This window comes from Bombus pyrosoma, linkage group LG10, assembly GCF_014825855.1.
Source record: "Bombus pyrosoma isolate SC7728 linkage group LG10, ASM1482585v1, whole genome shotgun sequence".
Classification (NCBI taxonomy): domain Eukaryota; kingdom Metazoa; phylum Arthropoda; class Insecta; order Hymenoptera; family Apidae; genus Bombus; species Bombus pyrosoma.
The window spans coordinates 28986-45330 of NC_057779.1; the positions used below are offsets into that span (position 1 = coordinate 28986).

Consider the following 16345-nt stretch of genomic DNA (forward strand, 5'->3'; position numbering starts at 1 on the left):
ATTATCACAGTATATTCATTCATTTTACTTACCAATTGTACAATATTTCAGTTATATCAATTTGGACTGTGATATAGTGCCCGGACTGCAAAATATTTCCCTAGAATGACACTTTTTGGGGTTTCTGAGGTCGCTGAAGCCAAAAATGAGGGTCGTTTTCGCGGAAATAACACGTAAAAAATTGCAGTCGATCTATTAATGTGTAACGTCCTTATGGATTTTGATGGTACTTTTTTCAAAATTTGGTTCTCTTAATCCGCTGAAGAGTTACTCTGTATGCGTTTGAATCGTTAGTATTGAATTAGGTATGGCTTATCTTTCCTATTTTCCGCTCTCCGTGTCGTGAGGTCACGACCAAACAGAAAGCGGTAAGCGATGAGCAGCAAAATTGGCATTTGGAATATTGACATTGGCTGTGCCAACCCTTGTTTTTCCATTTGCCGCTTATCGCTCTGTATATCCACTCTGTATGTCCAATGACCTTTAAATTATTAAAACCGTTAATTTCTGTAAAAAATGACACTCATTTTCAGCTTTAGCGACCTAAAACACTATCGGAAAAACACATTCAGAATGAGAATTTTACAACCCGTATACTATATTAAATCCTCAATTTATATTAATTATACCGAATTTCCTAGAGAATAATTCCTAATTCTTGCAATTTTGAACTCTGATATTAATCATACGACATTCTTTAAATTATCATTACGGCAAATCCATGAAATTTTATCAGAGAACATGAACGATAAGCTTGTATTTTCTTATTTATTTAGCAGCTCTGTGAGACCAAACTTTTACGTCTGATCTTTCCTGTGAATTTCGCAAATCTTTGTGTGCAGGCAATGATGATCGCGAATACAGTAGGTACATATAAAATGAGGTAGCTTTCGGTAATGCTGCTGGCTCCCTATTATAATAATTATAATAATTAGCAACTATAATAATAATTGAAGTTATAATAATTTGCATAGGAGGGAATAAGAAATAACTCTCGTATAATTATACAGGAAAAGCATGCTAAAAACATTCCAAACTGTAAAAATGTGAGATTATTTGTTACTGAGCTGAGAAGATCAATTGTAAAAAATTTTGATAGTCATTTGTTTTATTGAACATTATTTTTTAATACGTTATAAATAATATCTCTTAATTGACGATATTAATTCTTAACGCGAGAAAATATTTTACATTTTTAAAAACGGAAAGGAAGTATTAAGCGTGGTCCTTGGGACATACCAAATGAAGAAAACTATTTTTTTCTGAAAAATATTGTAGTATCGTGGATGAAAGGTTTAAGAGATATCAGGCGAACTATAAACAATATCGCGAGAAAGCCGAAGTCCACTTCGTCCACAGTCCACCGTCCACAGTGCATAAACGTAGCGATATACTGCACATTAGTTGCATAATAGTTACATCATTAAACCACATCATACGTTTATAAGTCACATTCAAGATAAACAGTATTGAAACAGCAGAATGTGATGAATTTTTGGTGATTAATAAACGAGTTTCAGCGCTATGAAAGGTTGCACTTAATATCGTTTGTCTCATCCCTGAATTTTCTTTCCGAACTATTCTTTCCATACCTCCTTATACGTATTATAAATATTTTTATGTCATAGATATTTATATATTATTCTATATAAAATAGCAAAGAAGAGAGTCTTTTCTTACTGCCTTTAATAGAAAAGTGGAAAAAGTAGGGATAGTGCTAAAAGCAGTAACTAATTTCTTCAAATTTTTCGTTTCAAGTACGACGAAACTGCTCAGAAACCATTATGAGAAGACCGGTTAACGGAACGATCAGTTATCGAAACACTGGAAACTATCGAGTATGGTTGGCTCACTTATTCTTAATATTTTTATTCAGAATATGAGTTCAGAATTTACAACGTTTGCCCCTTTACATTTCTTCAAACGGTATCAGAATAATCTGTTCTGGGTGTTTCTTGGGCAATTTCGTCCTAGACTCTTTTAATATGCTAATTCATATATGCTCTACATGCTCATTTACACTGTCAAATTCTGTCTCCTTTATAGCTATTCGACTTTTGTCTAATATATTTTTCTGCGTCAAAGTGAAAAAAAAGAAAAAGGAGGAGAAAATAAAACACGATATGCGATTGACTGTTATTCACACACGATCCACTATAATAACAAAAGCAGTTCTCGAAGGGAACAAATTTTAGCCTTATAGCTAGAACGTCTTATATGGTTCTTATAGAGTGTAAATGTAATAAAATTTTTTTATAAAAGTGGAAGTAATAAAGCAATATGACTGTGTAACTCTTGCAAGACATATTAATTTGCGTGTCTCGAACGTATATTTCATTGATCATAAATTATAAATCATAAATAAATTATAAATGAAAATAGGTTCAAGTAGCTTCAAAATCGTCTCTGTCTTATCCAAATTTATAAGCGCAAGTTAAAGACGGTTTTTATGTATATGTACATGTATATGTACATGTGTACATGTGAATCCTTTCTCGGTGATATATTAGAAAGCATTACTACAAACTAATAAATTTGAGCCCAAAGTCGTATCACCATTATGATACCCGTTACTTTAGTAACAAGTTATCCTCGGAGCTAAGAAACGTTCTGTAATGCAGATAATGCCCTTGGCATACGTTCAAAGCGTGTTGAGCATCGCTTTCACAGACAATCAACGAATTTTCGAACAATGGATGTAGCTCATTATCTCGGATTAATAGTTAAATGATTTTAGAAACAGCTTATGAATATATGTCATTAGTAAAAATACTTAATTTAATCAAAATTTAATTAAAAATCTAATAGGATGTGACAAACTTAAAAAATATTACAGACATGTTAACAAAAAAAAAGTGAATTATTATACGTACATATGTAGCTACTATGTATGTTCAGGTTCGTTAATAAAGTTAGACTATAGATCTAGAAATTGTTCATTGAGAAATCTTTTAATGGATGAATATGTACAGAATTTTTTCCCGTTGAAAAGTAACACGTCTAACGAATTTCGTCAATTTCAGTCGCTTTTGATTTATTTGCTAAATATTTTGATAAATTAAATACACTATTTCATATTCAGAATTACCTAATATACCATTGAAGGTACGCGCATGATTATCTCCTGTATACAATATTTACTATGCATTTATTGTTACAATGGCAAAGAACAAGTTATAATTAATAACTAAAACTTTGAAGAACTCTGTACCGATTTATTCTTTATCATTATTAATTTCGATGTACAGAATGTTTTAAAATATACTAGCGTAACTAAGAAAAACCCAGCAAAAAGCATTATAAATATTTGTTTCCTTCCACTTTGTTTACAAGGTAATTTTGTATTCCAAGAATATTCAAGGCTGCAGATATTATCTTATCAATACTTTATATTTTACCTGGATACAACCTCGCTGTTCATAAATACGTACTTCCTTAGTACATTATGAATCCTTTCAGTTTATTCACTTAATAAAAGCAAATTTCTGCTGTTGTTTAAAATATTTAACATTTCTACTAAAAAGAATTCCGAGACATGCACATTTATAATTTTTCACGCCGCGAGATAATTTCACAAATAACGAATGAGATAAGAAATATCAATAATAAGTGATTAAGTAAAGTATACCAACTCTGTTTATAAAAAGAATTATCGAAGCACTAATTTAACTCAGAAACAAGATCAAATAGCGTTTACAGAACCGTGTTTACAATGTTGCGAAACCTGCATGTATTAGAATCTATTGGGATCTGTTCAAACAATTTTCGTAGTTGTGTCGAAGAGAAAACGGCTATGTACAGACAAATGCATTATAAGATTCTCGTAATCCAGGAAGAATCGTTGGTGCACACTAACGAAAGCATAGCTGGTGAAAACTGTTCGGGGAGCGTCAGGATGCTCGGCGCCACATTACTGCGACCCAAATAGTAATAATACCGCCGGCGAAGGAGGGTCGGAGACGCTGTTGCGAGTGATGGAGGACGAGGAAGAATGACCGTACACTACCTACATTTGCTTGAACCTTGGACGTAGTGAGCCGCTTCTACGTAACGTTATTGTTCGCTGCCTGAAGTCGATGATTTTACGAAGCCATAGCATCGATAACACTTTGCTCCGTTGCTCGTTTGCTTTTCCACATTCTCGTTGTTTCGCGATGACAAACGTACGCGCTTATACCCGTACGACGAAACGGAAAGAACAATTCTGGTCCCTGTGCGCGCATATCGGCGATTATGTGGTGGCTGTTTGCGCTAACTGGCATTCGTCGCGAGAGATATACTGCTTTTCGGAAAAATGTATCAAGGAAGATATTAAGGGAGGAAAGAAGAAACTTTTCTCATGTTGATAAATCAGCAAATGACATCCGCGAAATGTTCCTTCGGAGAAGTTCCGCCAACCAGATGTAATAATAAGGGCAACGTGGGTGGACGACCGGAATGCGGCTTGTCTAACGATTGTTTCCGACAGTTCGTCGTTAAGTTTAGCGGGAATAACTGGCTAATTCGTTCATATTCCAACTGCGTGTATCGATTTCGGTATCAGATGGGTTTTCAATTAACGCATAAGGTTCGCGTTTGACGCGTTCACTGCCACGATGGTCATCGGTGATTCTGGTTTCGTTAAATCGTTTGGAACGATTAAGATAAATTTCATCGATTAAAAAATTGTCGACGATGCGAATGATCCAGATATAAATGCGCGCAAGTAACGCTACAATATTTCGCAAAAAATTAAATGTTACGGAGCATATTTGAATTTATTGTGGTTCCCAGGGCAGAGTACAGAACATCCCCATGGCAGATTACCTGTTAAGTAACAGTTTTGCTTATCGTTAGTATAATTAAATAAGAAAATAGACTCTCGCTTTATCTGTATCATAGTATGCACACTATGGGGTATTTTAGTCCTAAATCAGATTATTTCATTCATTTTCATTATCAGTAGTTTCAGATTAACAATTTTATATTGATTGAACGACGAACATCGAAATTCTGTTCGCATCAAAACATCCGCAAATATGTGTATAATTAAATATAATTTCTTCTTGTTCTATATTAGCAATGTGAACTAAAATAATGTCAATGCGAAGCTTATCATACGAAAGATAAGGAAAAAGCGTATTCTTGTGTTCGTGCTGCTCTTATCCTTCGTAAGGTAGATTTTACAAAATTCAAGTTAATTAAAATATTTTTCAAACTAATCTTTTCGGACACAGATACCTTAGTATTTTCTTACCTGGATGAGAAAACACGCGTATTGATCCGTACAGAATAGAAACATGTAGCGTCACTTTCAAAAATAATCAATACCATGGAAAAGTTGAAAAAAATGACGTTACTGAGAAAATCATGAAGTTCAAAACGCGAATCACAACTCTTTTATCAGTAAATGCGACTAAAATCTTAAGGAATTCGAAATAAACGAAATACTTTATACATATAGTTTGTACATATTGTACGTAATAATACATAATCCTCTTATGTGTAATCGTGGCCAATTTGAAACATACATATATGGTGACCAGTTTTTTCTATCGTTCCATAAAACATGATGCATCGCAGAAAACTATTATGTCAGAAACAGAGAAGATATTACAATTCGTGATTACTCATCCTAGAAAGTGTATCAGCTACCGTAAGTTCTAATGTTCTTAACAGCTTAGCCTTGTCCTGGAATTTATTTCCTTTTTTGATATTCACAGTCGTCTTAAGAGGCCACGATTCAGACATACGTACATACGTAAATGCTCGAATGCAGCTGTAACATTCGTAACAAGACACGATAGAAAAATATACATCTTCTCTCGAAAAAGATGTGATGACCTTAGAAAACGGTAGAAGATTGATTTTTTATTTTCACGATATATTTTCATATGTTTCGTCATATCTTTCATCTTAGATTTATTTTCATGATTCCTCCGAAACCACTCCGAATGTGCTTTAAAGATTTCTTATTTTGTTAAAAACAAGAAAGGTGTGTAAAACTATCCTATCCATACTGATTGTGAGATGAACTTTGTTGCATCGTCTTCATTATACAAATAAAAAATGTATGGTCTATAATTGCAAAAATTATAAACTGAAATTGATTAGTAATCGTTGTTTTTTTTTGGTAAGTGTTGTACGTTTGTCAACATTCGTAATTAATTATTATTTCATATTTATTACGTCTTAATAATCTTCTTACAAAGTGATTTATATATTATTACAGTTTGGTGTAAACATTTCAACCACAAAACTTTATACAGTAGCTTATAAAAATTGTTTTTATAACTGTATATTCATTATTATATATTATTATAATGTATATATATATATATATATATACATTATATATTATTGTAATGCTTGTATTTAGTATTTTGAACTTAAAAGGTAAAAGAAATAAAAAATTTTCACTTCATGTTTTTAGTTTTATGAACTTCTTATTCTTTTGAGATAAAATTAAAAGAGTTTACTTTAGATTATTATATATTAGGTCGTCTGAAAAGTTTCTTTCGTTTTATAAGGAAATAATGGATGCACAACATTTTCCGTTTTATATTATTTTATTGAATTACGTATGATCCATTTTGTTCTATCAAGATAAAGATCAGAGCGTTTGATAGATTAGGTTTCATGTTTGTATAAAAATGCATCGTTGTAAAAGACGTGTCTGTAAAAGAAGACATTTCCCGGACAACCTAATACATATATCATAGATTATTTGCGAATATATCACAGATTTAATTAGATTTTAAGAGTTATATTATTTTATATTAAATAAATAGATTAACTTATTTGGTTTCGGTTTCTTGTAAAATGAAAGCAAAATGCCGGGGGATGGGCTTGAAATAATAAAATCTATTTACAGCCGCTCTGGAAAGTAAGTTAACGATCTTACGTTGAAACTTCCAGCGGAAGCGTTAGCTTACTTTCCTGGACGACTGTATGTACCAACTACTTTAGATTGCGTAAGTTGCAAAAATGTACAGTGACGCAGTACTTTTTTATTTATAATATATATAAAACCACTTTTTGTTTTGTTCCATTTTCCTTTTTATTTAAACGGTATCGTTTTCACGCACTTGCTATATCTTTTAATAGATACTTTCTCTAATAATATACATATTTTATTTTTATTACATTTTATATTATTCGGACGATCAATTAGATTTATCTATTTATTTATTTACTTTATCGTAATATATTAGTAATGAAATGCCATTTTTTCCAGACTCTATTCGCGAGATTGAGTAACTTTCATCGTGACGACATCATTGAAATGAAATATCTCTCTTCCAACGATGTGTTCGTGTCAGGTAGGACCTCTAACGAGAAAAACTATAAATTGACACAAAACATACAGAACTATGGTCGTCATGGATGAGAATGTCGTAGATCGATTGCATCCTGTACTCTTACATTCGCATACAAATTGGTAACTATCGCGTGGATAACGACCTCTATAACATTCGTTGTCAGCACTTCCCCATTTTGCACACTCGCGTATTATTATGTACTCGTGAGAATTCATAAAATAATCTAAAAATTATGTGATTAGTTTACGATTAGTTTACAATTTATCTTCTATATCGCAAAGATATTTCTAAAAGTAAAGAAATAATAGTTTAATGTACGTGATACGAGTGAAAGATAATGAAACTTTCAAAATAACAGAAAGAAACAAATTATAATAAATAAGAAAAGAAATGTAAAAGAGAAATTGTGATTATCAACTTACATATGTACACAGCTTTACGACAAAATGCTTGTGACGAGGAGCATGGCTTCAAATATCTTATATCCGCCGTATTAATAGTGCAATCTGGATCCCTTTTACTGTTGCATTGATAACACGTAATAGCTTTCGATTCTTCTTATGCGTGTCAATAACGTATCAGATATGAATTTACGTATATAATAAGATTAATACAAAGTATGATAGTATTAACATCATTAATGAATAACATATTTTATATAGCAATCTTCTTACGCGCTTCTTCATTTTTGTTTGTTATTTATATTTATAAAACAGAATATAACAAAATTTGGAATAAAGAAACGTTTGAAAATTTTTCCTACAATAGCCATAAAGAAAATCAAAACGATTAATAGAGCATTAAAGAAAATATGCAAAAAGAAACTTATTCTAAAAGTATTGTTCGCTTTATTTGTGTAGTTTATTGCTTCAATTATACTAACAGTCAGTATATATATGTTTGCATTCTGCTTTATTCATGATTGATAAACATATATTCTGTTTTATCTACAATTGATAAACATGATATACCTTTTATGAAACTTACCTCTTTGGAATACAAATAAAAGCAACAGTACATGTAATCCATTTACTTTTACATGCATTTTAAACTTTCTTTTGCGTTTCTATATTTACAATTTATTTAACATTTGTTCACCAATTGTCAAATTTTCTCAAATTACAACCACTTTATCTAAATTACTGTGACATTATCTTTTATTCGACTATCGTAATATGTAGCTAAAAGTATGATGGGAATGAATATTGCTATTGAGAGTATAATAATAATAAATAAATATAATAATAATAATGATTGGAAGGTTATATAAGCATACCTTGACAAATGTTACCGAAATGGAAAATTTATTTTCTGCACTTTTATCCACGTATTGCAACGCTTTACACAACTTTTTATATATTAACTTATACAGTAATAAATATTGCCCGAGCGAAACAGAAACAATCAATTTAATTTAACAATTTTTCACTAACTTTGACATAAAAATTTAGTAAATACCTCTTAGAAGTAAACGTGACAAAATCAATACGTAGCTATTTTCGTGACGCGTGGAAAAATTTGTTCCTAAAGTGTCTTTAAATTTAATTTCATGCTCTCAATAAACAGTGTTACCACTACAGTCTTAAAATACAAAGAACTATAGAATAATGTGAGAAACTATAAAGTTTCATTGAAACAAAAATAATAATATTAGAAATATTCAATTTAAAAAGGAGGATAGCTTAATTTATTATAGTTTTACATATTTTTAAAGAATAAATTGAAACTATTATAATTTGAATCTTTATACAAAAAAGTGTAATTATAACAATGTAGCTAAATAGTAAATTGCAAAATCTTAAATATTAATATTTATATCATAGGATAGTTTCAATTCTTTTAGATGAAATATAAGATAACGTATTTGTTACTGTTACGGAATAAAAATTTCACGTGGAAAAATTTGCAAGTAAATTAATATTTGAAAATTATTTAAATGCTTAATAAAGACGTAGAATTAAATTCCTATTTTATTTCTTACTTGACGAGGTAATATCACGCTAAAGAAAAAATGTTTGTGTGGTATAAATATTCGTGTAATCTCATTTTTAATATAAGTATATTTAGGTATATTATAACATTGATAATATTATATATGAAATGTCTACAATTATCAATTGATTCAAATATGATGATGAAATGTATAAATTTGTTAAATACTTAGAAATAAGGCAACGTTGTTCTGTTGACAGCACGCGTTATATATATGCTAGTTGTTTTAAGGGAAATACGTATTTCATATTCAAGATATGAAATATTTATTTCAATATCGTTATGTAAGACTATCGAATATGGATGAAAAACTTTAACTAAATATTTATCATGCACACTATTTTATGTCCTTATATAAGTCCGATGTAAATACAAATACTATAAAAAAGATTTTATTTTAAGTTTTATGTTTATTAAGATACATGCGATATTTTACACAATACAAAAGAAATGTATTTCTTAAACGACAGGTGAGTTAATAATGAAAGAGTGTCATAAGAAAAAATTGTACTGTATTTTACACCGTTTACAAGATGTATTTTTATTGTACTGTTATGTAATTCTATTTATTGACACATGTTGAGACTGAAGTTTGTGCCTTTGAGTAGATTGGCCTAAGCAATGTGACCGATCTTCTACAACAAAGTATTAAAATATTTATAATTCGTCTTAAAGATATTATGTAACTTGGAAATTATTCGAATTATTCTATCTCTTAGAATGCATATAGTTTATAATTTATATTATATTTATTTATAATTTATGATGCATATAAATCATTACACGTAAATTCTTGAAATAACGTACAAAGATCGAGAAGAGTATTCGTTGGCAGTAACAGATTCCTCATTATTAGTAGAAAAGTGATCCCATTGTTACATTTTTAAAAGATTTCAGAATACTTATCACTTAGAACATAATCATCGAAGTGGTGTCAGGGACTCACTATGTTGCTAAATAAGTTAAATACTAATTGCGACGAGCAACGTGCAGTGAAAATCAGATCACATATATGACTTTGAGTAAATTCAATACGTTTCAGTTCTATATCATTTTCACAGATTTTATTGCGAAAATAATTTCACTGTTTACATTAGCCTCATCATATTCTTAAGAAGAAATATGTACGTGTTCTAAATTAATGCAAACATTAAATAATAATAATACGCACATAAAAAATGTCAAACAATCTAGTTATACAAGCAGAAATATTTCTTATTTTCTAATCAGTATTTCCCTAGAGCATAAGATGTTACAGTTATTAATTATTTGTTATTATATATTACTGCCAATTTTATTCTTTTTCTTTATTTGTTTCTAATTAGCAACATATAAAAGACTTATCTTTATATCCAAATGGGACAAATAACAATAAGCTCAAGTATTTTGTTCTCGTTACTTCCGCTGGCGAGTTTAAAAAAATAGGTCATAAGGAACGATGATTCAGAAGCTTAATAGCAAGAGTGGAAAGATATCCTTCACGTTCCTTTCCGTATTGTTCGCGTGCAACTTATTACAGTAGCTTCCATGACATTTCATGACGTTCAGTGTGTCACAGGAAAAGGGATATTATCCACTTAGTGTGTTCCAAACCACCACTTTACGCTCCATTTGAACATAAAGCTCTTCGTACCGCCCACGGCCTTCCCTATTTAACATCCAGCCCTGCCTTATCCGTCAAAACAATCGTATTTTTTATCATCGACGATTAAGGCTTTAGATTGCTACAGAAAGTTAACATTCTAATTATACTTCCTAGAAGGAAGCAGGAACATTCCAACGATATTTGTTGTTTATTATCATACATAGTATATTTAACGTTATATCTGGATAATTTTTGGTACTTCTTAAAAAATTAATTTGAGTTTCGTTGAAACAGGACAGACGACGTTTGTATGGTTCATCCCAAGGATAATCAATTCTGAACCTTTAAAACAACGAGATGATATACGCTGGCAAAATTTTCATAGATTTCGTGGACAATTTTAAAATCGCAGGTTGCGTATACTTTAAAAATTAATGAATTATCTTGAGTAAATTAGAAAATTGTAATACCACCCACTTGTATGACATAAACGACGAGATTGCAAAATGGTATCAGAGGAAGACTGCCAAATCAAGTGAACATACTAGTGCGCATAGGTGAACTCGTTATTCATGATAATTTAAGAAGAAAAATTATACAGGATGTTTCGCAAAATAGATTTAACTTTAGAGTGTTGATTTCAATGTTCGCCCATGTTTCTGTACACTTGCGTTCATAATCACGAATAATGTTGTAAATTGTTATTTACCATCCTACCAGTTGCCGATACGAGCTATCAGTTTGAATTGGTTTATCGATATCGGATAAAACGCAGGCATTCTTGCTACATTTTCGAGATCAACTTTCTCGAGAACCAGCCCTTATTTAAGAAAACGTTGTTCTTTGTTACGAATCAATCTTTTTTTTTATAAAAAATCATACCCTGTTTGATAATTCTACGACACTTTCCAAAACACCCCGCGCGTCTCTTGTAACAAAATGCTTCAATTAGATTTCTAGTATTTATTAGTTACCATTGATAGGGCTATGGAGTATTTTGTACGTAGACTTATCGTTACTAGCGATATTTCTAGTGAAAATAAAAAACGTGTAATCACTGAAACACAGTAAAGATCAATCCCAGGTAGCAGCAATCCTTCTACTGACTGTTCGTCAAAAATATTGATTTCTTGATATGACGAGTATAGCAGCAACGGTAGAAAATCTGTGCAACGCAACGTGGAAAACGGGAATTCAAATCGCGGACCGCAAGAAGCGACGAAGCTTTCGCGCGACCGTGGCTAGATCGTTTGGTCCTTGGATTATTCGTTGGGGCGAAATCGTTTTTCCCATTCGTCTCGCCTCGTCTTGTCGACCTTAGTATTCCTCACGCGCAATCACGTATTCATGATTCTATCAGTGGTGTAAGCATCGTCGCCTTAGTTGCGGGCTTGCGCTGCAATCGCGCCGAACGACAGCCAACGCGAACAGTGCTTCAGCAGCTGTCGAGGCCGGATGGTTGGCCTCGTCAACCCCTGATCTGACCGCGTTCTCTCTCTTTCCCGCCGCTCGGTCGCGCGTAATCTACGCCAGTGACCGCGAGAAACGTTAATCGTAGAAGGACGTGCCAGGATAATACTGAAACCAACATGAAGCGCTTTCTCATCCTCGTCATTTGCCTATTGGTCATTCTCGGTTTTTATGGTAAGCGTCTACGCGTCGAGTCTGTGCTGTCTTTGGTTCAACGATCGGGGCGGGTTTACGAGACTGCTTCCTATCGATCCTCGTATCCTTCTCTAAAAGACCTACTTTCATCGCCATTTCCTTGTTTTTCTTCTGTTTTTTTCTGTTCCTCTTTGTTTTTTGTTGGTTCTTTTTTTACTACGTCATAGTCGTATAATCGTATAAAAGTTCATCTCCTGAATCGCGTCGTTCAGTGTGTGACGTAACTGATAAATGCTCTATGATAACACTTCGTTATGTTAACTTACATTCTTTAATTGAAAAAATAATTACTGTACTTGTTTCGATTTGATTGTACGTGCGATGTGCTAGTATATTATGTGATTTTTCTTTTATGTTTTTTATATCTTTCTTGGCTATGACCACCTATATACAATTGAAAAATATAATATAAATTAATTGAAATTCGCGACACATTTGCTTTTAATGTATAATTCTTATTCCCTTTTCCTCCATGTTTGCCCTGTTCCTTTTAACTCTCGTCAATAAAGTGATGGTATACCCTATTCAAAAAGTGGATCAACTAGCTTCCTCGTTCGAGGGAAGCGTTTAAATTCGACATCGTTGTTTCAGCTAATTTAACAATAAGGACGAGCGTGTATAATATGTCGTACGTTGTTTGCGGAAGCAATTGAATATCAAATAATCTTCATGAAGTTAAACGATCGAAATTGTATGCTCCAAAAAGTACCTATAATTCCGCGGTTTGATTTAACCAAATGGACTGGTGCGAACGTTAGTGAGATCAATGATGACCAGCTATGCGCAAAGCAGTTTTCACATACACAATACATTCCAAGTCACTTGTATAAAATTTCATGTTTATCGCGGAATATGAAACTCAAGAACAGAAAGTGGTTACTTACATCGATGTCAACATTGAAATGATATTCGACATTTTTATAATTATCTTTTCGCTTCTAACATTTCTTAATTTGCAGTCCGTTTAATCTCTTAAGTGATTATGATGTTTATTGCTATGTTATTTATGTTCGTTATTTATGTCCTGTTACGCTCAGAAAAATGAATGATCGTAGAGACAAGATTAAAACGAGAAGACAAACGCGTAAACTTATTGTAGCTATGCCTTTCCAGGCCAGATAGCTGCATTGATTTTTATATCAGTAGGGTCGGAAGTACAATGAACCTTTATTCAATGGGAATGTATACCATTTCGAAACGTTTCCTGGTTTTTATAAAACAGACTTCATGAAAGACAGCTAAATTACGATGCTCTATGGTAATCCTAGTGTCCAAACGTTGACCCATATAAACAGACGCGTATACATAACGACAACAAATTATTCAATTGTGCTGACATAAAACGCATTTGGAAGAAGATAGTACCACGATCCCCCTGGTATGAAAGTTTAAATTATCGCATTATCTTCGTTTCGCAGTGACCTCTCTTATCAACCATCCGATAATATTTTTATAACCTCGTGTTTCATGTAATTACGAAACTGAATATAAATTATCTACACTACCGCAATGCGGATAATACCGAGTCATATTAAAACAATTGTCATGTAAATTTATCTGTGCTGATGAAGATATTATAAGTTTCATTAATATGGAAGATGTAGTTATAGCGGAATCACAACTATTTATCCAAATCTGTATTTTTATACGACGAGAAGTCAACAAAACAACTGCAAAAGATAGAACTTACCCGGAGATTCGTTCCTTTTCATTTCTTTCATATATTTTTGCCTACTATCTCTTCGCCTATCGTTCCTTTTTGTGCATCTTTACAGCTTTTAATTTCTCATATATATTATTTATAACTTTATTTATAACTTTAAGAGAATAATCTTTTGTGAGGGAAGAATTTTTAAGCAAATCATTATTATGTTCCAGGCATAAACGCGATGCAATGCTATCTTTGCAATAGTCACAACGACAGTCGATGCGCCGATGAACATCCACCCGATGCCCTCAAAAAAGATTGCTCCGACCTCAAAAACGGCTCGAAATATACCATGTGCCGAAAGATTACGCAAGTAATCGAGTTCAGCGTTAATGGACGTAAGTGACATTCAGATCCTTGGAAAAAGAAAATCTTTTTTAAATTATAGTTCTTATAATATTTCTGAAATATTCTTCAATTTATTTTAATATTTCATTTAATATGAAATATCTCTAATATAAATTCCTAATCGTCTTTATTTATATTCGTTTATGTTATCTTATTTCGATACCATTAAGATACGTTTCAACGAAAAATTGATGAAGGGAACGGCAACTGTAACAGCTACGATACTAACAATACCAATCTTTTAGAGAACCAGTAACTTTAATGGGCTACTATAACTTTAGTGAGCTATTACTATTAACCCAAACTAATACAGTATCCTTATTACGTTGTAGAAAATTGCAATACGTGGTCACGCACTGGCCTGATTAGCACAATACCAGTTATGATACAGTACTGGCTCAAGTAATTTGATATTTTGCACACAACATCGAATACAACTTATTAGTTTCATGATATCGTATCGATTATTAGTAAATAAGATAGACTGAACTATTACTATGTGTTTGAAACAGTTCCACCTGATACCCGAGTCATAAGAGGTTGCGGATGGGACGAGTCAAGTTATAAAGGAAGGTGTTACCAAAGAAGCGGTTTTGGCGGTCGTCAGGAAGTCTGTTCGTGTTTGACAGACTTTTGTAACACGGCAACACCAAACGTTTTACCACCGACGTCTCTGATTCTGTCGTGTGTTATTGGCAGTGTTCTTCTAGCATACATTCGTAATTAATTTTGAGAAAATTAATATACTCTCGACCAGTCGACGAAGAGATGCGTCCGAGATCGTTAGTACCTGCAAGCAGCTTCGACTTCGCATTTTAACGGATCGGAAGTAAGCGAAAGTGGAGAGGACGATGTGTTTCAGAGCGAATACTATCTCACACACTTCCCACACTTTCGTCGTCAATGAAAGAAAAAAGCGTATAAAACAATCAAAACATCACTTAAAGCGCAAAATGTCTTCTTCTATTTAGAATTTCACGTTGCATCTCGAGAACAAACGCTGGCGATCTCGAAATGTTCGAACGAACGGAAAAATTCTCGACGAAAATACATTTCATTCGAGATTCTAAAGACACTGCGGTGGCTTTCTGCCTCCGGCTGTCAATCGATCCAAGATTACAGTAGTTTTAGACGAGATATTCCCGCTGTTCCTGATTATCTGGACGTTTCCAAGTGAAATATACCAAGGAGAAAAATTAACGTAATTACCAATCTCTTACGTGTAATTGCTTTGATAATATCGCTATAGAAATAATCGAAGAATATATAAGAGCGTGTCTTAGGAAACTAAATAGATATTTCTATCGAGAAAGTATTGCATACACACATCTGCTAACGCGTTCTATAGTGATATACGTATATAAATTTTTAACGAGATAATTTAGATAATTACATATCTTAGACGAGCTTTCACGAACAGTTCGTGCAGAGATTCAGGAACGGCGTGATCTTTGGTACTTTTTGCGAAATGTCGAACAGCTTGGCGAGCACTCCTCGATCATGCATAAATCTTCTTGAAAATCTTCAATTTAGGTGCTGAAGGTGTGACGACAGTCACATTGTGTTCACTCGACAATTTTCTGCATAGAGCTTAAGAATGATATTACATATGTAATAATTACGCAACTTGTTGAAAGTCTATATGTTGTGACAACCTTCGCGAAAAAAACATCTGTATGATATGTTTTTGTGCGAAGCGAGAAAAATATATCAGGGTTGCCGTTGCGGAGAATATCAAGTCTCTTA

At 32.5% G+C, this 16345-nt stretch overlaps 2 protein-coding genes and 1 long non-coding RNA gene across 3 annotated transcripts; 1 reads left to right on the forward strand and 2 right to left on the reverse strand.

Annotated features, from left to right (window-relative positions):
• Positions 1 to 7201: 7201 nt before the first annotated feature.
• LOC122571368 lies at positions 7202 to 8869 on the reverse strand. Its single transcript, XM_043735017.1, has 4 exons — positions 8578 to 8869; positions 8289 to 8482; positions 7724 to 7858; positions 7202 to 7524 (listed from the first exon to the last, which is right to left on the reverse strand). Exons 2-4 carry the CDS (start codon positions 8344 to 8346, stop codon positions 7298 to 7300), a joined length of 420 nt encoding a protein of 139 aa, XP_043590952.1. The 5' UTR covers positions 8347 to 8482; positions 8578 to 8869; the 3' UTR covers positions 7202 to 7297.
• A 919-nt stretch (positions 8870 to 9788) lies between these two features.
• LOC122572045 lies at positions 9789 to 12115 on the reverse strand. Its single transcript, XR_006318354.1, has 2 exons — positions 11853 to 12115; positions 9789 to 9928 (listed from the first exon to the last, which is right to left on the reverse strand). It is a non-coding gene; the product is annotated as an uncharacterized LOC122572045 (long non-coding RNA).
• A 187-nt stretch (positions 12116 to 12302) lies between these two features.
• On the forward strand, positions 12303 to 16331 carry LOC122572043. Its single transcript, XM_043736564.1, has 3 exons — positions 12303 to 12522; positions 14422 to 14589; positions 15112 to 16331. The coding sequence occupies exons 1-3, from the start codon at positions 12468 to 12470 to the stop codon at positions 15324 to 15326; spliced, it is 438 nt and encodes a 145-aa protein (XP_043592499.1). The 5' UTR covers positions 12303 to 12467; the 3' UTR covers positions 15327 to 16331.
• The last annotated feature ends 14 nt before the right edge of the window (positions 16332 to 16345 follow it).